The following is a 23,175-nucleotide window of genomic DNA, read 5'->3' as shown; positions in this document are numbered from 1 at the left end:
GTAACACCCACTTTGGCAAGTATCACAGCTTGTAAACGTTAAAAGAGTCTTTCAATTCTTGTTTGGGGGATTTTCGCCCATTCTTCCCTGCAAAAGGCTTCTAGTTCTGTGAGATTCTTGGGGCTGTCTTGCATGCATTGCTCTTTGAGGTCTATCCACAGATTTTTGATGATGTTTAGGTCATGGGACTGTGAGGGCCATGGCAAAATCTTCAGCTTGTGCCTCTTGAGGTAGTCCATTGTGGATTTTGAGGTGTGTTTAGGACCGTTATCCTGTTGTAGAAGCCATCCTCTTTTCATCTTCTGCTTTTTTACAGACGGTGTGATGTTTGCTTCCAGACTTTGCTGGTATTTAATTGAATTCATTCTTCCCTCTACTAGTGAAATGTTCCCTGTGCCACTGGCTGCAACACAAGCCCAAAGCATGATCGATCCACCCCCGTGCTTAACAGTTGGAGAGGTGTTCTTTTCGTGAAATTCTGCACCCTTTTTTCTCCAAACATACCTTTGCTCATTGCGGCCAAAAAGTTCTATTTTAATTTCATCAGTCCACAGGACTTGTTTCCAAAATGCTTCAGGCTTGCTGAGATGTTCCTCTGCAAACTTTTGACGCTGAATTTTGCGGTGAGGACGCAGGGAAGGTTTTAGTCTGATGACTCTTCAATGAAGGTCATTTTTGTGCAGGTGTCGCTGCACAGTAGAACAGTGCACCACCACTCCAGAGTCTGCTAAATCTTCTTGAAGGTCTTTTTGCAGTCAAACAGGGGTTTTGATATGCTTTTCTCGAAATCCTATGAACAGTTCTCTCGGAAAGTCTTCCAGACCTCAACTTGACCTCCACCGTTCCTGTTAACTGCCACTTCTTAATTACATTACGAACTGAGGAAACGGCTACCTGAAAACGCTTTGCTATCTTCTTACAGCCTTCTGCTTTGTGGGCATTATTTATTTTAATTTTCAGAGTGCTAGGCAGCTGCTTAGAGGAGCCCATGGCTGCTGATTGTTAGGACAAGGTTTGAGGAGTCAGGGTATTTATAAAGCTTTGAAATTTGCATCACCTGGCCTTTCCTAACGATGATTGTGAAAAAGCCATAGCCCTAACAAGCTAATGAAGGTCTGAGACCTTGGTAAAAGTTATCTGAGAGCTCGAATGTCTTGGGGTGCCCAAACTTTTACGTGGTGCTCCTTTCCTTTTTTCACTCTAAAATTGTACAAAACAAAAATAAAACACTAATCTTGCTTAAAATGTTGAAAAGAATGTTTCGTCTTTAACTTTATGACTTTTGGAGATCAGTTCATCATCTACTCACTTAACTATTCACAGTAACAGAAATTTTGACTGGGGTGCCCAAACTTTTGAATGCCACTGTATGTGTAAAGGATTTGCAAATTAGTGCAGCACTGTTATCAGATCTTGATTTAGCTACTACAACTCTGCAAATGATTTTTAATATAATTTTGTAATGTTTCCTTAGGACCGAGCTCTGGATTACCTGAGCACTTGTATTGATCAGGTTCATACTTTTGGAGACATTCTGCAGTTGGTTATAGTGGAGCTGATTTACAAGGTAAATGATCAAAAATTACACAAATAGGAGAAATCTGACCAAATTTTTTTTGCTTGGAAATGAAGAATATGACACCATGCAAGCACATGGCCCTTGAAATAAAAGGGAGGAACTATAGTTCAGTCTCTCAGAAATGCTGGCAAGCTTTGGGAGTTGACTGCAAATACAGAGGTCCAAATCTTGCTTGCTGAGTTCCACTGGCAATTTTAAAAGTTGTTATTGTACCTGCCTCAACCATTTCCTCCGGCAGCTGATTCCACACAGCTACCACCTATGCCCTCCAGTTCTTGATTCCCCAGCCCTGGGAAAAATACTGAGTGCATTCACCCTATCTATGCCCCTCATGATTTTATACACCTCTATAAAATCCCCTTGTCTCTTGCATTCCTAGGAATAAAGTCTTAGCTTGTCCACCTCCCCCTATAACTCAATCCCTTGGATCCTGGCAACATGCTTGTCTTTTCTGTACTCTTTCCAGTTTAATAACATCTTTCCAAAAGCAGGGCGACCAAAACTGAACACAATATTCCAAATGCGGCCTCACCAGCGTCCTATACAACTGCTCCACGATCTCCCAACATTTATACTCATTGCCCTGATAGACGAAGGCCAATGTGCCAAAAATCTTCTTCACCACCCTGTCTACCTGTTCTCTACTTTCAAGGTACCATGTACTTGTACTCCAAGGTTCCTCTGTTCTGCAACACTCCGCAGGGCCCTGCGGTTCACTGTGAAGGTCCTACCTGGATTTGACTTTTTAAAATGCAAGACCTCACACTTAGAATATCAGAATTAAACTCCATTTGCTGTTCCTTGGCTCACTTACACAGCTGATCAAGATTCCATCCCCCCCGCCCCCACCCCATAATTTTGATAACCTTCTTCATTGTCCACTATACCGTCTATTTGGTGTCATCTGCAAAATTACTAACTGTTGTCACGAACCAGCAACAAAAGAAACACACTGAGTTATGATTCAGTGTTTAAAAACTATTTTATTAATCACTACTTATGATAATACAAAAAATATAAGTAAAAATGTTAGTATGTTAGAATTCAAAATGTTAAACCTTGAACATTAACCCCAAAAACTAAACTGTGTGTGTGTGTGGCAAAGTCCCAAACTCCGAGTCCAACAAATGGTTCTTAAGTTCAGTTCCGCAAAGCCATAAGGTGAAGCATGAGCAAAGGCTTCTTCAACAACCACCGTTGTTTGAAGATAAGACGTAGATGTAGAGAACGTAGGGAGAGTAATTACGAAATCCAAATGTTCACGATGGAACCCAAACAACACCTTAGTGTTTACTCGGTAGTGACTTCCTCACCCCGAAAAGCATCTGAATCGTGGTCGTCCACACAAATACCTGTTTCCTTCTACAGGTCAGAAGGCTGGTGTCTGTCTGTCTCTCTCTCTCTTCTGACCTCTTCAACAACGTCATTACGTCCTTCTGTTGACGTACACACACACACACACACACACACACACACACACACACACACACACACACACACACACACACACCACTATCTTAAAGGGACTTTCACCGAGTCCGTAACAGCGTGCCTTGTACATTCTTTTCCAAACTGTTGAAAAAGATGACACAATGGGCCCAGCACCTACCCCTGAGGTACACCGCTAGTCACTGGCTTCCAGTCTGAGAAATAACCTTCCACCATCACCCTCTGCTTTCTACAGTCAAGCCAATTATGTATGCAGTTAGCCAACTCTCCCTGGATTCCACGTGATCTACCCCTCCAGAGTAGCCTACCATGTGGAACCTTATCAAAAGCCTTACTGAAGTCCATATAAACCAAGTCTACTGCCCTGCCCTCATTGACTTCTTGGTCACATCAAAAAAAACTCAATCAAGTTCGTAAGAAATGACCTCCCGTGCACAAGACATGCTGACTACCCCTAATCAACCCCTGTCTTTTCAAACGTACGTATATCTTACCCCTCAGAATCTTCTCCAGTAATTTGCATGTTACTTACTGGTCTACAGTACCCCGGTTTTTCTTTGCCGCCCTTCTTAAATAAAGGCACAACATTTACTACCTCCAGTCGACCGGCATCTTGCCCGTGGCTAACGATGATGCAAATATCTCAGCCAGGGTTCCTGCAGTTTCTTCTTGAGCCTCCCACAGAGTTCTTGGATATGCATGGTCAGGTCCTGGATAATTGTCTACCTTTCATGCCTTTTAAGACCTCCTCTACTGTACTGTGGACTATCCCCATGACCTCCCCATTTTTTCCTAGTTATTTAGACTTCCTGTCTTTCTCCACAGTAAAAACAGGAGAAATATTTATTAAGAATCTTGCCCATCTCCTGAGGCTCCACACAGAGATGTCCCCTTTGGTCTTTGAGGGGACCTGTTCCTTCTCTGGTTGCTTTTTTTTCCCCTTAACATACAGAAAATCTCTTTTGGATTTTTCCTTGATCTTCTCTGCTGAAGGTATCTCATGCCCTCTTTTGCCCTCCTGATTTCCTTCTGCACCCCTATCCTCCTTCAGGGATTCTCTTGATCCCAGCTGCCTGTACCAGACCCATGCCTCTTTTTTTTTGTCCTGGCCAGGGCCTCAAATTCCCTCATCATCCAGGTTTCCTACTCCTACCAGCCTCGCCCTTCACTCTTAACAGGGACATGCAGACCTTGAGCTCTTACTATCTCACCTTTTAAAAGCCTCCCACTTACCTGTGGTCCCTTGTCCACAAACAACCTACTGAACTCAACCTTTGCAAAGCTCCTGTCTCATCCTGTCAAAATTCGCCTTGCCCCAATTTAGAACTTGAACCTGTTGGACCAGTTCTGTCCCTTTCCATAACGAGTTTAAAACTAACAGAGCTATGGCCACTGGTCCCAAAGTGCTCCCCTGCTGTCACCTGCCCCACCCTATTACTCAAGAGTAGGTTGAGCTTGCCCCCTCCCTAGTAATCACCATTTGGTGATTTATATGGTACAGTAGGTTGGGGAATCAGGTAGCCTGTTTGCTTTGTGATTTTTTTTTTATGAACTTTTTTTTAAATTGAACTATTTTTTCCCCAAGTACTGTGTTTGATTTTAATGGTTTCAAAATACTTTTGCATGCAAGGGATTACCTGTCCAAGAATTGAGGCCAAGGAATGTGACCCGGTTATCCATGTTTACGGCCTGTGAACCACCCAGTGCTTCTCCATTTAGCTGCAGGACAAGTCTGGGTTATCAAGATTGGCGTAGGTTAGTTTGGGGGAACAGGCTCCCTCAAAATCTAAGGTACATGTTTAATGTATATTCATTGAATTGTTTGTGTTGTTTTAGGTGTGCCACGCTAATCCCACGGAGAGAGCCCGCTTCATTCGCTGCATCTACAATTTACTACAGTCCTCAAGCCCTGCAGTAAAATATGAAGCTGCTGGTACTTTAGTTACCCTCTCAAGTGCTCCAACTGCCATCAAGGTACTGCTTTTTATGATACTTTTGCTGGAATGTTATGAAAGCTTTGATATTATGATTGAAAGTACAGGTACCCACCAAAGAAAGTGAAATTTTAAGCTATGTTGAATGAATCAAATTCTTTTCCATTCTTTCCAATTCTTTCCCCCATTCCAAAACTATTACTAGTTCCTGAAATGTAGAGGTTAAGGAATGGCCTTGTGCATGCCTACAAAGAAAACATTTCAAGTAAGGCTTTTAATTCCTGGCTGCATCTGTGAAAGTTGAACTTCAGCTTCTGCAATCAGTATTCACGTTGTGCATTGTCAGATTTTGAGTAAAAATGTTAAAATTGTGTACTTTCACATTCCATAACAAAGAATACATTTTATGTGAGCCACAAATATATTTTTCTGTTAGTTGGAGAGAAAATCAGGCAGTTTGATTGACCTTTCCCAATCTCCAACACAAAGTTCCAAACAAAATATTTATCGTAATCCATGGACTCTCAGTTTTTTGCCACTGTGATACAAATGTTTGCATGGTTGACAGCTCTGATTTAAAAAAAATATTCTTCCTGACATTTTAGAATTTAATGTGAGTTTGGTTATCTTTTTCTAGGCTGCTGCTCAGTGCTACATCGATTTGATTATTAAGGAGAGTGACAACAATGTGAAACTGATAGTTCTTGATCGCCTAATTGAACTTCGGGAGCATCCCACACATGAGAGTGGGCTGCAGGTAATGATCCCAGAGTTTGCGGCTGAATTGAGACCATTGTGCTTTTTAATTGCTTGAAGTGCTGTGAACGATCCATACCAAACCAGTGTGTTGTCATGAAATTGTTTCCCATGTTTTCTACATCACAATAATGGCACCATATCGGCCCCAAGTGCTTGATTGGTTTAAAGCACCTCAAGGATATCCTGATGTTGTGAAATGCATTATGCAAACACCTGTTTTTCTTTCTTGCCTTTGCATTTTTTTTTTGCTTTTCTTATGGAAATTTTAACGTTGAGAATAAAGCAATTTCTTTCGCCATGTTAATTGAGCAATTTTTAAATAAAAACACCCTTATCAGGATTTGGTGATGGATGTCCTGCGAGGTTCTGACCTCAACGGATTTAGAGGTACGCAAGAAAACGCTGCAGCTGGCACTGGATCTAGTTTCTTCTCGTAATGTTGAAGAGGTATGAGCTTTTGAGAAATTTCACTTAATGTCAACCTCTAATGTCACTATTTGTTTTTGACAAATTCAGTGCACGTTTGTTCTCTGCAGCTTGTCATAGGTTCTAAAGAAAGAAGTCATCAAAACAAATAATGTGTCAGAACATGAAGACACCGACAAATATCGGCAGCTTCTGGTCAGACATTACATTCGTGCAGTGTCCGTTTTCCTGACATGGCTGGAAATGTTATCCCAGTGGTATGTAAGCATAAGTTATCCTAAAAAAGTTGTTCTGATGATACCCTTTAGTACCTTGTGTTAGTCTCGGCAAAAGTGTTTAGATGTAGTTACGTTGGCAGTTAGACTAGGCTGTGGAATGGTCAGAAGCAAGGACATTGCTTTCAGGCCTAACTGGCAAGCCTAAGTTTGTTCTCATTCATGTCCAGTATGCCATATCATCAGTTGGATGTATGTCAAGGACAGGAAATGTAGCTGATAATTGCTTTTGTCTTCTCAAGTCGAAGAATTGCTCCTGTATCACCGTACTGAGATCTGCTCTCTCACACCATTCAGGGATCATTCTCAATCCCTTTAGGACGATGACTCAAATGCACTCCACACAGTACATCTACTAATCTGGAGACATTCGTGTCTTTAAGTTGTTTTACAACAAACAGCAATTTTACTATCCTTTTTAAGATGAGGAATGTTGTAGGTTCTGCGCAAGCACGTGCCATACATTTGTTACAATGATTATAGACACATCTGAGAAAATGGCATCTTCAGTTTCAATACATCTGCTTCAAACAAAAGTGTTTCAAACTATATTGATGGGTGCAGAGTAATTTTGTTTTGATTGTAGTTCTTGAATGTCACTGAACCATTGGGTTCTGCTTTTCAGGTGCAAATGACAAAGAGGAAGGGAATTTTTGTCAATATTCTACTGATTATACAAATATCTGACAAAAATGATGCTCTTTGTTTTAAAACATTTGCAACTAACATGTTTCAAGCTATATTAAATGATGTAACAGGAAGTTAATTTGCTGTTTTGATAATTGTACATTACCTACTTGATTTTATCATAGTTGATGGAATTCCTTAGTGATAACAACGAGGCAGCTGCTGCTGATTTCTTGAATTTGTCCGAGAAGCCATTCAGAGTTTGAAAGCCTTCGTCCAGTTATCATTGAGAAAATGTTGGAGTGTTCCATGCCATCAGATCTGTCAAGTAAGGATAGTTTTTCTTGGCGTAGAAGCTATCTGCAGAATAAAATATGTCATTCTTGTGTGCTTGATTTTCATTGTTGTAAAATTTAAGTTGTATTTATACAGTGCATATTGCTTTTGCAAGCTATTTAAACTATGGCTGAAAGAAGGTGTAATTTTTGGGTTGCATTGTAAAGTGTACCTCTATTGTAACCAGCCCTGAACTAATTATTTGAATAGCTTTTCAAAACAAAAATGTTTGTTATTGATGGATCCTGTTCAATTGCCATTTGGATGCTTTGTTCAAAGTATCAGAATCTGGTTTATTATCACTGACGTATGTTGTTTTGCAGCAGCAGTATAGTGCAAGACAAAAAGACATAAAAATTACTATAGGTTACAAAAATAAATAGTGCAAAAGAGGAATAACGAGGTAGTGTTCATAGGTTCATGGACCGTTTATAATCTGATGGCAGAGGGGAAGAAGCTGTTCCTGAGACATTGAGTGGGTCTTCAAGCTCCTGTACCACCTCCCCAATGATAGTAACGTGAAGACGGCATGTCTTGGTGGTGAGGATCCTTAATGATGGATGCCGCTTTATTTTGAGGCACTGCCTCTTGAAGATGTCTTCGATGGCTGGGGATGGTGCCCGTGATAGAGTTGGCTGAGTCTACGACCCTCTACAGCCTCTTTCAAACCTGCACATTGGAGCCTCCATACCAGGCGGTGATGCAACCAGGTCATAATGCTCTTCACTGTACATCTGCAGAAATTTGCGAGTGTCTTTGGTGACATATCAAATCTGCTCAAACTCCTAATGAAATAGAAACGCTGGTGTGCCTTCTTTGTGATTGCATCAATGTGTTGGGCCCAAGTTAGATCCTCTGAGATGTTGATGCCCAGGAACTTGAAGCTGCTCACCCTTTCCACCGCTGACCTCTCAATGAAGACCGGTGTGTGTTCTCCCGACTTCCCCTTCCTGAAGTCCATAATCAATTCCTTGATCTTGCTGACGTTGAGTGCGAGGTTGTTGTTGTGACATCACTCAACCAGCCAATCCATCTCACTCATGTACGCCTCATCGCCATCTGATATTCTGCCAGCAACAGTGGTGTTATCGGCAAATTTATAGATGGCATTTGAGCTGTGCCTAGCCACACAGTCATGGGTGTAGCGAGAGTAGAGCAGTGGGCTCAGCACACATCCTTGAGGTGCGCCTGTGTTGATTGTCAGTGAGGAGGAGACGTTACTACCGATCTGCACTGACTGTGGTCTCCCGATAAGGAAGTCGAGGGATCCAGTTGCAGGGGGAGAAACAGAGGCCCAGGTTATCAAACTTGTTGATTAGTACTGAGGGGATGATGGTGTTGAACGTCGAGCTGTAATCGATAAACAGCAGCCTGACGTATGTTTTGCTGTTGTCTAATATGTTTTGACTTTCCAAAATGCAATACCTTGCATTTATCCAAATTAAACTCCACTTGCCATTCCTCGGCCCACTTACCCAGCTGATCAAGATCCCCCTGTAATTTTTGATAATCTTCTTCATTGTCCACTGTACCACTTATTTTAGTATCATCTGCAAACTTACTAACCATGCCTTGTACATTCTTTTCCAAATCGTTGATGTAGATGACAAATAACAATGGGCCCAGCACCTACCCCAGAGGCACACCACTAGTCACAGGCCTCCAGTCTGAGAAACAACCTTCAACCATCACCCTTTGCTTTCTACCCTGAAGACAATTGTGTATCCATTTAGTCAGCTCTCCCTGGATTTCATGACTTGTAATTACACTGGAACAGCTTCACTAGAGAAGAAGCTGCTACTTCTGGAATGTTTCCTTATTCCCATCTGAGACTTTACCAACAACAGTGGTGTCATCTGCAGATTTATAGATGGCCTAGCCACACAATCATGAGTGTGGAGAGAGTAGAGCAATGGGCTAAGCACGTATCCTTGAGGTGTTCCTGTGTTGATTGTCAGCAGGGAGGAGATGTTACTACTGATCCACACTGACTGTGGTCTCCCGATGAGGAAGTTGAGGTTCCAGTTGCAGAGGGAACTACAGAGGCCCAGGTTTCAAGCTTGTTGATTAATACTGAGGGGATGATGGTGTTGAATGCCAACTGTAATCAATAAACAGCAGAATGACATATGTTTTGCTGTTGTCTAGGTGCTCCAAAACCGAGCGGAGAGCCAGTGAGATTGCGTCTGCTGTAGATCTGTGCTGGCAATAGGCAAATTGCAGCGGGTCCAAGTCCTTGCTCAGACAGGAGTTAATTCTAGCCATAACCAACCTCTTAAAGCACTTCATCACAGTAGATGTGAGTGCTACTGGGTGATAGTTGTTGAGGCAGCTCACCCTGTTCTTCTTGGGCACTGGTATGATTGATGCCCTTTTGAAGCAGGTGGGAACCTCTGACTGCAGCAGTGAGAGGTTGAAGAATGTCCTTGATACTCCAGCCAGTTGGTTGGCACAGGTTTTCAGAACACAGCCAGGTACACTGTCAGGTCCTGACGCCTTGTGAGGGTTCACCCTCTTGAAGGATGTTCTGACGTCAGCCTCTGAGACAGAGATCACAGGGTCACCGGATGCTGTGGGGATTTGTACAGGTGTAGTGTTATTCTCTCTTATAAATCGTGCATAAAGGGTGTTGAGCTCATTGGGGAGTGAAGCATCACTGCCAGTTATGCCTTGTAGGAAGTAAAGGCAAGTATCCCTGCCACAGCTGTCGTGCATCCAGTTGTCTCTAACTTCACATGGAATTGCCTTTTTTGCTCTCATGATGGCCTTTCATAGGTCGTACCTGAACTTCTTGTAAGGTTCTGGATCGCTGGTCTTGAATGCCACATATCTAGCCCTCAGCAGACTGAATCCCCTGGTTCATCCAGGAGTTCTGGTTTGGGAAAAACTCAGTATGTTTTTGACAGCACACACTTGTCCACGCAGGCCTTGATCAAGTCAATGACAGCTGTGGAATGTTCATTCAGATCCGAAGATGATCCCTGAATATGGTCCATTCCACCAATTCAAAGCAGTCCTGTAAACGCTCCCCTGCCTCGCTTGACGGTACCTTCGTGGTCCTCACCACTGGTGCTGCAGTCTTCAGTCTCTGCCTGTATGTCAGGAGTAGAAGTACAGCCAGGTGATCCGACTCGCCAAAAGTGTGGGCACAAGATAGCACAATAGGCATTCTTGATGAGGGTAACAGTGATCGAGTGCATTGGCTCCTCTGATTCCGCAGGTGACATGTTGGTGGTAGTTTGTCAGAGATGACTTAAAGCTGACCTGGTTGAAGACCCCCATGATGATTGGGAAGGCATCAGAGTGCACTGTCTCATGACTGTTGATCACTGTGCTCAGCTCCTCCACTGGCAGCTTGACATTTGTCAGGGGTGGAATGTGCATCGCTACCAGGATGACAGCGGAGAACTCCCTTGGCAGATAAAACAGAAGACATTTGACCACCAGATGTTCCAGGTAGAGGGAGCAGGACTGTAACAGAACCACCATAGTCTGTGCACCACGTTGAAATTAATCACGAAGCAAACGCCGCCTCCTCCTCTGCTTCGCCTGATGCCGCCGTCCGGTCCCATACGGTGGACGGTGAACCCCCTCGGGCCTGGAGCACTATGTCCGGAGTGCTGGGAGTGAGCCATGTCTCTGTGAAGCAGAGTACACAACAGTCTCTGATGTCCCTCTGGTACTGCAGACTTGCTCTGAGGTCTTCAGTTTTATTTCCAGAGACTGTACTTTGGTCAGGAGGATGGTAGGGAGGGGGGGCGCCTTAAGGCCCAGCAGTTCAGTTTTACTTGCATCCCTGCCCTGCAGCCACATTTCCTGAGACAATGGAGATGTTCCTTGAGCTTCCAGCTGCTGCACTCACTCCCTCTTGTATGAAATCGTTTGTGGGAGAAGGTGCATTTGTTTCAGTTTAGTGCTCTTCGTCCAGGGCTCAAAGAACTAATCACTTTTTTGGCTTGTTGTGATCTGGATGTTACAACTGGAGTGTGAAATGTGCAGGTCTCTGGATCTAGCAACAGGCAATCTGCTGGAGGAACTCAGTGGGTCTAGTGAGTTCCTCCAGCAGATTGTTTTGTTGCTTCAGATTACAGCATCTGCAGTCTCTTGAGTCCACATAAATACTGTAGTTGGGTACCACTGCTTCAATCTCAGGTTCCCTCCTGTTTTAAAGACCACTATCGTCCCAGTACCAAAGAAAAGCAAGGTAACATGCCTCAATGACTACTGACCAGTGGCTCTGACATCCACCATCATGAAGTGTTTTGAGAGGTTGGTCATGGCACGCATCAACTCCAGCCTACCAGACAACCTGGACCCATTGCAATTCGCTTATCGGTGAAACAGGTCTACAGCGGATGCCATCTCCCTGGCCCTTGACTCAGCTCTGGAGCATCTGGACAGTAAAGACACATATGTTAGACTATTGTTTATTGACTACAATAATTCCAAGCAAGCTTGTCACCAAACTCCAAGACCTGGGACTCAACATTTCCCTCTGCAACTGGATCCTTGACTTTCGAACAAACAGACCGCAATCAGTGAGGATAGGCAGCAATACCTCCGGCACGATTATTCTCAACACTGGTGCCCCACAAAGCTGCGTCCTCAGCCCTCTACTCTACTCCCTATACACTCATGACTGTGCTGCCAGATTCTGCTCTAACTCCAGAGTTGCAGATGATACCACCGTTGTAGGCTGTATCTCAAACAGCGATGAGGCGGAGTACAGGAAGGAGATAGAGCTTGATGGAATGGTGTCATGACAACAACCTTTCCTCAATGTCAACAAAACAAAAGAGCTGGTCATTGACTTCAGGAAAGGGGGCGGAGCACATGCACCCATCTACATCAATGGTGCTGAGGTTGAGAGCTTCAAGTTCCTGGGAGTGATCATCACCAACAGCCTGTCCTGGTCAAATCACGTAGATGCCATGGTCGAGAAAGCTCTCCAGTGCCTCTACTTCCTCAGGAGGCTAAAGAAATTTGGTTTGTTGTCCTCTTTGACTCTCACCAACTTTTACCGATGCATCATAGAAAGCATCCTATCTGGATGTATCACGGCTTGGTACAGCAACTGCTCCGCCCAAGACCACAAGAAGCTGCAGAGAGTTGTGGACACAGCCCAGCGCATCACGGACACCAGCCTCCCCTCCTTGGACTCTGTCTTTACCTCTCGTTGTCTTGGTGTAGCAGCCAGCATAATCATAGACCCCACCCACCTGTGACATTCTCTCTTCTCTCCTCTTCTGTCGGGTAGAAGATACCCGAGCCTGAATGCATGTACCGCCAGACTTAAGTACAGCTTCTACCCCACTATGATGAGACTATTGAACAGTTCCCTTATACAATGAGATGGACTATGATCTCATGTCACTTGTTGTGACCTTGCACCTTCATTGCACTGCACATTCTCTGTAGCTGTGACACTTTACTCTGTACTGTTACTGTTTTTACCTGTATTACATCAGTGCACTTTGTACTAACTCAATGTAACTGCATTGTGTAATGAATTGACCTGTACGATCGGTTTGTAAGACAAGCTTTTCACTGTACCTCGGTACAAGTGACAATAATAAACCAATACCAATACAATGTTGCTTTTCTTTTATCTTCACAAACACTGCTTAGCAAGCTAATGGAAAAATTATAATCAGCAATAAATTCATTGACTTGAAGAACTGGGAATAAAAAAAAGGGAGAAAACGACAGTCAAACAAGTTCAAATAAGCTTTGTTTGAATCGTGACAGTGAAGAAGAGGGACTTGGAACTCTCTTTCGGTCCTTCTGTTGATTTTTTTTTCATGATCCATTATTGTGCCAAGTGAGTTTTGTTTTCAGTGAATTTTTTTGACCGAAGTAACTAAATTCAATTTGGTCCTCTCTTCAACAACTAAATGAAGATTTTTTTTAAATCTAAAAGTGTCTTCTGATTTTCTGTTGGAAAGGAACATGCAAAACAAAGTAACCATCCAATGAAATTGATTTGACCTGCCAAAAAGAGAAGCACAATCTTGTAGTTCTCAGTGTATTCTATATATGGTTCTGACCAGACCTTAAATGTTCTGGTTCTTATTCCACGTGCTGACTGATCTGCTGAGTGTTTCCAGTGTTTTTGTTTTTTATTTCAGTTTTCCAGCATTTTTTTTAAAGAAATTTTTTCATTGGATTTTATTTTTGTTCCTGCTGCAGGATATACAGGGGAGCTCTTTGGATTTTGGGCGAATATTGTAGCTCTAAGGATGACATTCAGAGTGTAATGACTGAAGTTCGTCGGTCATTAGGTGAGGTATGTGGGGAAAACTTAGATGTTTTTCTCTTCTCTAGAACGTCATGCTCCAGTCCTGTTACGAGGAGGGAAACAAGATATTCATGAAAGGAATGCAGAGCACCCAAGATTTTGTTTCCCTTTCTTTAAAAATAGAATCTAAATTCAAATTATGCCTTTGCTAAGAATTGACTTGCTCTTTCTTTTTCAATCTTTTTATTAATTTTCAAATTAATACAGATTAATATATATAACATCAATGAGTATACATGCAGTACAAAGAGATCGGGAGGACAATCTTGACATATATAATCATAAAGAATAAAAAATATATTCTAGACCCCATGGTCTCTTAGTAAGTTAATATAATACAAAAAAATCAAAAGGGAAAGAAAAAGATCTATTGTATAATTTAAAAAAAAACCCAAATCAAAAAAAATTATAGGTAATAAATTGAAACAAACTAAAAAAAAATTTCAAAAGAAGAAAAAACTGGACTGATTTTTCTTGATTGGGGAAAAAAGAGCATTATTATGTCGTCAACTCCGCTCCTCTAAATTCAAAGGTCATTGAAAAGGGATCTATATCATATGAAAATATTGAATAAATGGACTCCAAACTCCTCAAATTTAAGCGAAGAATCAACAGTGCCACTCCTAATTTTTTCTAAGTTTAAACATGATATAGTTTGAGAAAACCATTGAAAAGTAGTAGGAGGTATTGGATCCTTCCATTTAAACAAATGGATCACTTGGCCATTATTGTGACAAAGGCAATCATATGGCAAGCAGAGGCAGATAAGTGGCCAGATTCCATCCTTGGTAGCCCAAAAATTGCAGTGATAGGGTGAGGTTGTAAATGAATATTCAATACAGTTGAAATGTTAAAAATGTCTTTCCAGTATTTTTCCAAGAGAGGGCAGGACCAAAACACATGTCAGGGAAGCCACCTTCGACTTGCATCTGTCACATATAGGATTTATATGGTGATTAAAAAAAAACGGGCTAGCTTATCCTTATGAACCACCTTAAACTATATCAAAGAGTGTCTGGCACACATTGAAGGTGTATTAACTAATTGAAGAATTTTCTTCCATGTCTCTGTGGGTAAAAGTATCTGGAGTTCTCTTTCCCATTCATTCTTAATTTTATCATGTGTCTCTGGACGTATTTTCATAATTAGATCATAAATTATTGCTATCAGGCCCTTCTGATAGGGGTTAAAACCTAAATTTTTTTTCCATAATTTCAATTTTATATGGAGTTGGAAAAGAAGGTATAGTAACTTTTTAAAAAAAAAATTCTAATCTGTAAATATTGAAAAAGTGTGATCTAGGCAAATTGTATTTATTCGACAACTGTTCGAAAGATAAAAAACAGTTATCAATGAATAAATCTCAGAAGCATGTTATTCCCTTCATTTTCCATAAAGAAAAAGCTGAGTCAATTCTAGATGGTTGAAAGAAAAAATTAGATTGAATGGGACTTGTTAAGTTAAATTTGTTCAATCCAAAAAATTTATGAAATTGAAACCATATTGGTATTGTATGTTTAACTATTGGGTTAGTCAATTGTTTACTCAATTAAGTAAGTACAAAAGGGAGTGAGGCTCCTAAAATAGAAACTAATGACAATCCTTGCACTGATTCATACTCAAGGTATACCCATTTGGGACATTGAATTACATCTAAATCTTGTGTCCAAAAAATTAAATGTCTGATATTAATTGCCCAGCAATATAATCTAAAGTTAGGCAAAGCCATACCATCATCCTTTTTTAATTTTTGTAAATATTTCTTACTTAACCTTGGGTTTTTATTCTGCCAAATACATGAAAGAATTTTGGAATCAAAAGTGTCAAAAAAAGATTTTGGGACAAAAGTTGGAATCGCTTGAAATAAATATAAAAATTTTGGTAAAATAGTCATCTTAACCGTATTAATTCGGCCTATCAATGATAGAGATAATGGGGACCATTTAGTAAATAATTGTTTAATGTGATCAATTAAAGGTAACAAGTTAACTTTAACCAAGTCCTTGTGCTTCTTGGTAATTTTAACACCCAAGTACATAAATTAGTCAGTTACTAATCTAAATGGTAATTGGCTATAAATTGGGGTTTGCATATTTAATGGAAAAAGTTCACTCTTATTTAATCTATAACCAGAAAAAACACTAAACTGAGCAAGCAGTGACAATACTGCGGGGATAGATTCCTCCGGGTTAGAAATATAAAGAAACAGGTCATCTGCATATAGAAATACCTTATAAATCCTCTGTCCATGAGTAATACCAACTGTGTTAGAAGAATCCAGAAAAACAATTGCCAAAGGTACCAAAGCAATATCAAATAATCAAGGGCTTAGAGGGCAACCCTGTCTGGTACCTTGAAAAAGCCTGAACAGAGGACATCTCTGATTATTATTAAGTATTGAAGCCATAGGTGTGTGATAAGTCAATTTGATTGCAGATATAAAATTGGGGCTAAAATTAAATTTCAAGTGTATTAAATAAATATTCCCATTCGACTCTGTCAAACGCCTTTTCAGCATCTAATTAGATAACACATTCTGGAATTTTAGATGAGGGGATATATATAATATTCATTACCCTCCTAACATTAAAATGCAAATAACGATTCTGAATGAATCCTGTCTGGTCATCAGAGATAATTTGTGGAAGAACCTTTTCCAATCCAGAGACCAATATTTTGGAATCCACATTTAGTAAAGAAATGGGTCTATAAGATGCACATTCAGTGGGATCTTTATCCTTTTTAAGAATTAAAGAGACAGTTGCTTCATAAAAGGATTGTGGTAGTTTACCCACTGATAGAGCATCTTTAAAAAATTTTCCCTAACCAGGGAGAAAGAAGATCAGAAAAGGATTTAAAAAAAAAATTGACTGTATACCCATCAGGACCAGGTGTTTTACCCGAATTCATTGGAAAAAAAAATTGCTTTCTTTATTTCTTCCTCCAAAATGGGTGCATCTAATATTGACTGTTCATTTAATGATAATTTCGGAGCTTTCAAATCCCTTAAAAATTCATGCATTAATGTAGAATCCTCGGGGAATTCTGATTGGTATAAAGAATTGACTTGCTCAACCTAGCCCAATCTCTGAATGAAGTAATATCTGATATCAGAAATGGAAACACAAAAATCAATGGAAGCATTTGAAGTTGCAGAAAATTATTTGTATTAGTAATTGTTAACTCAGCTAGAAATCTTATTCTTCTGTGGTATGGACTGCAATTTCTTGAGGAAAAGTGACTAATTTTCTGTAAGTATGATTGCACAGGAGAAGACAATATTGAACAAAATCACCTGAAAAATATGAAGGTATCCTTTTCAGTTAAACTGAAAATGTGATTTCCTCCCTTTCGCAAACAACAATTATGCAGGAATGCTTGACTGAAATGTTGTGCAAGTGCACATGGACACGTATCATAAACCAATTTATTTTGTATTTTCCTGACTCCACCTTCAGATTCCAATTGTTGATTCTGAGATAAAGAAGGAAACTGGTGAGCTGAAGCTGGATGATGACATTCAAGTGGTTCCAACACAAAAACTTGTGACAGAGATGGGAACCTATGCAACTCAGAGCGCCCTCAGTGCAAGGCCTTCCAAAAAGGATGAAGATAGGTAATGCTAGAATATTTTCTAATATGTGTATAAATGCCATCATGTTAAAAGGATAGAGATAAATACCCATTTCTGAAATTGAATCTGACATTAATAGCCTCCCATCCACCAAAATAGTAATGTGAACATTGGGGCACAAAATCTAGAAATATAAACATGTGCATCCTGCAATGCTTGTCTCACATTTGTGGAAGTTTTGCATTTGGATTCAAAGATCACCTCTTCCTTCCAATCTAATTTAAAAATCAGTGTAGAATATCTATTTTCAAATTTGTTTATTGAGCACGGCAAATTTAAATTCCGTGGTGGAGGAGTCCTTGAAAACAGTTGTAAGGACTTGACTGTGTTAACATAATTTGCCTATCAGGAATCACTTACTGATTGTATCCTAGGGTTTCAAACATATCTTTTTTTCACGAAGACCTTTGTGATGACAATTTGGGGAAAAAGTATAATCTTAAGCATTGAGGAACTTTTGATAAAACAAGGTTGTTTTCTGTTTTTCCAAATGAATGGCTTGTATTGCACACATGTTTATTCAACGGATGCATCTTCATATTTTAGTCGAAATGTGAATTTTAGTTTAAGTTTTGACCTGTTTGCATGCTATCTTTGCTGTGTGGAGGAGCAGTAAATCTTTGAGAATTTAGTTATGAAATAATTGTTTTATTCAATAATATTTAATTGGGTATTGATATATGCCATAATAAACAATTGCATCCACACTCTTCATTTTTTTGGGATAATTAATTTTCAATATTTTGTATTTCAGACCACCTCTGCGTGGATTCCTGCTAGATGGGGATTTCTTTGTGGCTGGTGCCCTTGCGACTACATTGACCAAGATAGCGTTGCGTTACATGGCACTTGTGCAGGATAAAAAGAAGCAAAATGTAAGTTTTAATCAGGATTCCTTTGAAAAATCACAAGAAATAGGACACCTAATTTCCAGTGTCTCTATAATCTAGAAGTATTTTAATCTGAAATGTTTTTAAAAAAAATGTGATGTTGAAAGGATATTTATCTGTATTAAAAGTTATTTGCAAAATGTGTGTTAATTGTCAGGTTTTTTGGTAAATATTAGACATCTGCAAGGATTCATATTTGAAGTATGCATTTGTTCAAATTCTGAAAGAAAGGGTGGAGCAGGTAGTCTGAGGCAAAGTAAGGTGGATGAACCAAGCAGCCGTGTTATGACATGATGGAAAAAGAATTGGTGTGGCTGGAAATTCAAATCTGGTGGAACAGAAGAATGATTTGAGCCACTGTTCCTGAGGCTATTGTTCACTGTTTCTATTACCAACTTGGCCTTGGGAATTGGCAGTATAGTAGTACATTTCAAGGATACTTGTGGAATTAAAAGTCAACAAAATAGGCCTAATGGCCTATTCACCAAGGAATTAGAGGTGGATGAAGAGATTGTGGTATTTATTCATTTAGTTTTTGTCTTTTGCAGATGTGGGCATTGCTGTCAATGCAAATGACCATTGCAAATTGCCTTTGAAAAGTTGGTGGTGAGCAGTCTCTTACAACAGTTAGAATCCTGATGGTGAAAGCAATCCCAGAGTTAAGTTGGAACTCCAGAATGAAGGAATTGAAATGTTTTCAGCATAGTGTGTAACATGGAAAGGAACCTGCACGAGTGATGTTCCCATGCATCTACCGTCTTTGCCTTCCTTGACGCTGGAGGCTGTGAGTTTGGTACTGTTGGAATAAGCCTTTTTAACAGCAATGTATTTTGCAGCTGCAGTGCAGGGAAAGAATGTTCAGTATGTTGTCAGTTAATCAATTTACTTTGTCTTGGATGATGTCAGGTACCTGAAGTACTGGAGCTCAATGTATCCAGGGAAGTGGAGAGCTTCTGATCACTCGACTGACTTGTGCCTTATAGATTGTGAAAAGACTTGGAGTTGTGTTGTAATTCGTTCACTGGAGAATCCACAGTCTCCGACCTTGTGTTGTTACCCTGGTTTTCGATATCTAGTCCAAATAAGCTTTTGGTTATTGGTGACGCATGGTATTGTTAGTAATGCCAATGAATATCAAGAATTGGGTGGTCAAAAGCTGCCTTGATGTCAAGGGCATTCACTCTCATTTCACTGGTAGAATTGTGGAACAAGGCTGTAATATGGCCTGAAGCTCAGTGGCTGTGATAAGACCCAAACTGAACATTCGTAAGTAGGTAGTTGCCAAGCTGGTACTTAATGGTGTTTAACAGTGATGTCAATGACTGCTCAAATCATTTTTCTGATCATTAAAATTAGACTGATGGGACTGCAATTAGTTACATTGGGTTTGTACAGCTTTATTATGAATAGAATTTACATGGCTTATTTTCCACAACGTTGAATAACCTAGGTGTCGATGGCACTCAAGTAATATGGTTCTGCAGAATAGGCTGGTTCTATAGCATGTGTCTTCAGCATGACTGCAAAGGTGTTTGTCCTTGTGACTTTGGCTCTACTTGGTGCTTTTAGCTATCTGTGGATATCGAATGGTGTTTCAGGTTCCAGTCCCAGAAAATCTTGCTCCATTTATATGGGGGTATGGTGACACTGGACCTGGAGTACAAAGTTTGGCTTTGGTGGGTGCGTCAGAGATTTACCTGATGGATGCCTAGCAAGAGAAAGCTGCAGTGAGGAGACATTGGGAAGAATAAGCTGATAATTTATCAAGTTTAAAAGGGGGGGAAGGTGATTTCATTGAGACATCAAATTCTTCAGAGGGCTTGACAATCAATTCTGGGAGGATGTTTCCATAGGATGAGGAGTTGAGAACTCGTGGTTGGCCACTTGGAAATAAAGAGTGAAGGATTTCTTCACTGAAATTCTCAAACCACTAAGGGTTGTGGATGCTTGGTGGAGTGTATTCAGGGTGTAATTTCCAAATAAGTGGGCAGCACTAGCATGGAGAAACATGGAAATAAAGAAAGAAGTTGCAGTTGATGTAAAAAAAAAATGCCTTGATATTGAATGACAGCCATTTGGCCTGCTCCTACTTCTATTTCTTGGTTCTTAAGTAATGACTCTTTTGATTTTTAGAGTTTTATTGCAGAGGCCATGCTAATTATGGCTACCATTTTACACCTTGGTAAATCATCGCTCCCAAAGAAACCAATCACTGATGATGATGTGGACCGTATCTCACTCTGCCTCAAAGTTCTTTCAGAGTGTTCCCACTGATGAGTGATATTTTCAACAAAGAATGCAGAAAATCCCTCTCTCAAATGCTGTCAGCCAAACTGGAAGAAGAGAAACTTTCCCAGAAGGTAAAGTTTTTCATGAAAGTCAAGGATTCATAACTGTTAAGGATGTTCTGCTGCTTAATCAATTATGAGTACATTTGCAATTAAAGAAAGTACGATGCTAATGATTCAGATCACCGTTGTCCAAGAATTTTGTTATCATCAGCAACCCCCAAGTTATGCTGATTTGGTAATGGAAATTCACTCTTGCAGAATTCACGAATCACTACCCAAAAATTTGAGATGCAGAATAAAATTTGCTTTTACAGAATTTATGAAAAAGGTAAATAAATGAAGGCAAGATTTATTTCAACTCACACTTATTGACCCATTTGCAGATGACGTGGCTTCACGTTACAGAAAGTCGTGAAATGTTCCAATTTCTAGGAACACAACCCCTCTGTAATGTGGGGATAGCTTGTAAGGCAAATGTACCTGCCGATAAAGTGATTCTAATTTTTAAAACTCCAAACATAGAAAGCTAAAACTCAAATTACAGTGCTTTCCCTGCAGAGTTCTGAAAAAAATATTGATCTAAATTGAAACATGCTGGTCCATAGTAAAAATTATGATTTGAAAATGGAAATATTTGTTCAGAAACTCTCTGGTCAAGTGCTTTGAGATGCTTCAGTCCAACAAAAGGTCATAAAAAAAATAGAAGTTATTGTGAATGTGTCCATATTTATAGTTATTAGAATTCTAATTTTCAGTCTGAATCCAGTTCATCAGGAGGGTTTATTGTGAGTATACAGTGTGTTGCTACTTGATGCTTTGGATAACTTCACTACTGTTGAAGTATGTTTGAATGTATCCTGATGATTTTCTTCCTTTTTTCCTTTTCTCCAATTAAACAGTCTGAAAAGAGAAATGTAATTGTGCAGGCAGATGATCCCATTTCCTTCATGCAGCTGATGGCCAAGAATGAAATGACCTCGAAGGAAGACCAGTTTCAACTCAGCTTATTGGCTGCTATGGGTAACACACAACGAAAAGAAGCTTCTGATCCATTGGCCTCCAAGCTCAGTAAGGTACAATGAAAATGTATGATCTTTCATTTTTAACTAGAAGCTGTCTGTTATCCTTACTGCACCCTATGCCTGGCCCCATTTATATATTTTTTTATATATACCACTGGCAAAACCGAGACTCTGGTGTGGCACCACCTTAAACTGCTGCAGTTCTTCTGGTGAAGGTACTCCCACGATATTGTTAGGAAGGGAGTTGTTGGATTTAAACCCAGCAACAATGAAGGAACAGCAAGATATTTCACAAGTGGGATGGTGTGCCCTTTGGAAGGAAATGTGCAGCTGATGGTGCTCCTGTGCACCCTGAAGCTATGTTGTTTTGGAGGTTGAAGTTGCAGGTTTGATTGTTGTTGAAATTGCTTGGACAATTAACTGCAGTGCACTTCTTGAATGATTCACCTTCCAGGTACAATGTTCAGATGGTGGAAGGAATAAATGTGAAGTAATGGTGTGAAGTTTACCAAAAGGTGGACAGTTTTCCGTCAGGTTTGTCAGGATATGAGGGCTGAAAGTTGTTAAGGAATAGAATATTTATCTAAAATAGTTTGGATTTAATAGACTTAAATTTGCAGTGGTAGGTCATCCACAACCTCTTTTAGCTAAGCTTGTACTCACACATTCTTCTTTGAAAAAAGTTATGCATGACAAATTACTGAAAATACAAATTGCTGATGGAGTAACAAGAAAAATGTGAGCATCTAGGATGTGAGTGAGCAGGCAACAATTATAATGCCTGAACCCTCAAGTTCCAAATTATTTTTAAATTAACAATACAAGGACTGAGAAGGAAACATTAAATTTTGGTGGTTGAATACAATGTCATGCAAGTTCCAGAAAGAATAAAACTTTAGGCTGTGTTAGGAGGGGGTTAAAAGAAGTATAAAAATCACATTTTCAATTTTAAACATGAAGGAATGTAATTTATATTTAATCTTCAGTACCAGATGGTATAACTGACAATAATTAAAATATATCATCATTATTAATAAACTTGGTATGAAATAAGTTGACTTCCTCTGGCAAGTTTATTTTGTATTTACTGCAATAGAGTGGATTTGGAAGTTGGATTTCATGAATTAGTTTAACTAGGTATTGAATCCTGGACCAAATAAAGGAGCCAGGTTCACTTGAGTTGTGATGCTGAAGCAGAACCTGACCTATGTGAGATGCATGATATGAACAATGGAAATGGAGGGAATGATTGTATTTGGTGGAGTGAAAGAAAACGAGGTGAAACAGCTAAACTAGCTATATAGTTGCAATCAGCCAGTCACAAGTATGCCTCTGTAGTAGTTTGCAAATGTAGTCCGTGACAGACTTTTGTTGAGGAACTTGTAATGAGGTTTTGTGACAGTGTACTAACTTATGCAGTAGGTGATGCAGTGTAATGCATTTTTTTTACAAGTTACTGATGGAGTGCTGTATCTTGCAATTTTGTTCCTCATCCTTTCAATAATATACCAATACCAATTGCCTGAGGTTTGTGTGATATTTATACACAGGTGATAGCAAGTGGTGTTGGATTTGTTGTTTTTGGTATTTTTTAAAATTAAATTTAGGTTTTCCTTTCCATCCACAAACAATGTGCAGACATATCAATAAATTGT

At 39.9% G+C, this 23,175-nt stretch overlaps 1 protein-coding gene across 1 annotated transcript in view; it reads left to right on the top strand.

Moving 5' to 3' along the window:
* copb1 (COPI coat complex subunit beta 1) overlaps nucleotides 1–23,175 on the top strand; it is a 48,416-nt gene that overhangs the window by 17,766 nt on the left and 7,475 nt on the right. Inside the window, 17 exon segments of the mRNA XM_052029682.1 lie at nucleotides 1,475–1,567; nucleotides 4,865–5,002; nucleotides 5,600–5,719; nucleotides 6,060–6,083; nucleotides 6,085–6,168; nucleotides 6,268–6,343; nucleotides 6,346–6,404; nucleotides 7,235–7,277; nucleotides 7,280–7,306; nucleotides 7,309–7,350; nucleotides 7,353–7,377; nucleotides 13,575–13,671; nucleotides 17,142–17,299; nucleotides 18,072–18,192; nucleotides 20,341–20,470; nucleotides 20,473–20,567; nucleotides 21,392–21,571. Of these exon segments, the coding sequence (XP_051885642.1) occupies nucleotides 1,475–1,567; nucleotides 4,865–5,002; nucleotides 5,600–5,719; nucleotides 6,060–6,083; nucleotides 6,085–6,168; nucleotides 6,268–6,343; nucleotides 6,346–6,404; nucleotides 7,235–7,277; nucleotides 7,280–7,306; nucleotides 7,309–7,350; nucleotides 7,353–7,377; nucleotides 13,575–13,671; nucleotides 17,142–17,299; nucleotides 18,072–18,192; nucleotides 20,341–20,470; nucleotides 20,473–20,567; nucleotides 21,392–21,571 (1,512 nt within the window).

This window comes from Pristis pectinata, chromosome 14, assembly GCF_009764475.1.
Source record: "Pristis pectinata isolate sPriPec2 chromosome 14, sPriPec2.1.pri, whole genome shotgun sequence".
Taxonomy (NCBI): Eukaryota; Metazoa; Chordata; class Chondrichthyes; order Rhinopristiformes; family Pristidae; genus Pristis; species Pristis pectinata.
This window is presented reverse-complemented; position numbering and strand designations above follow the sequence as displayed.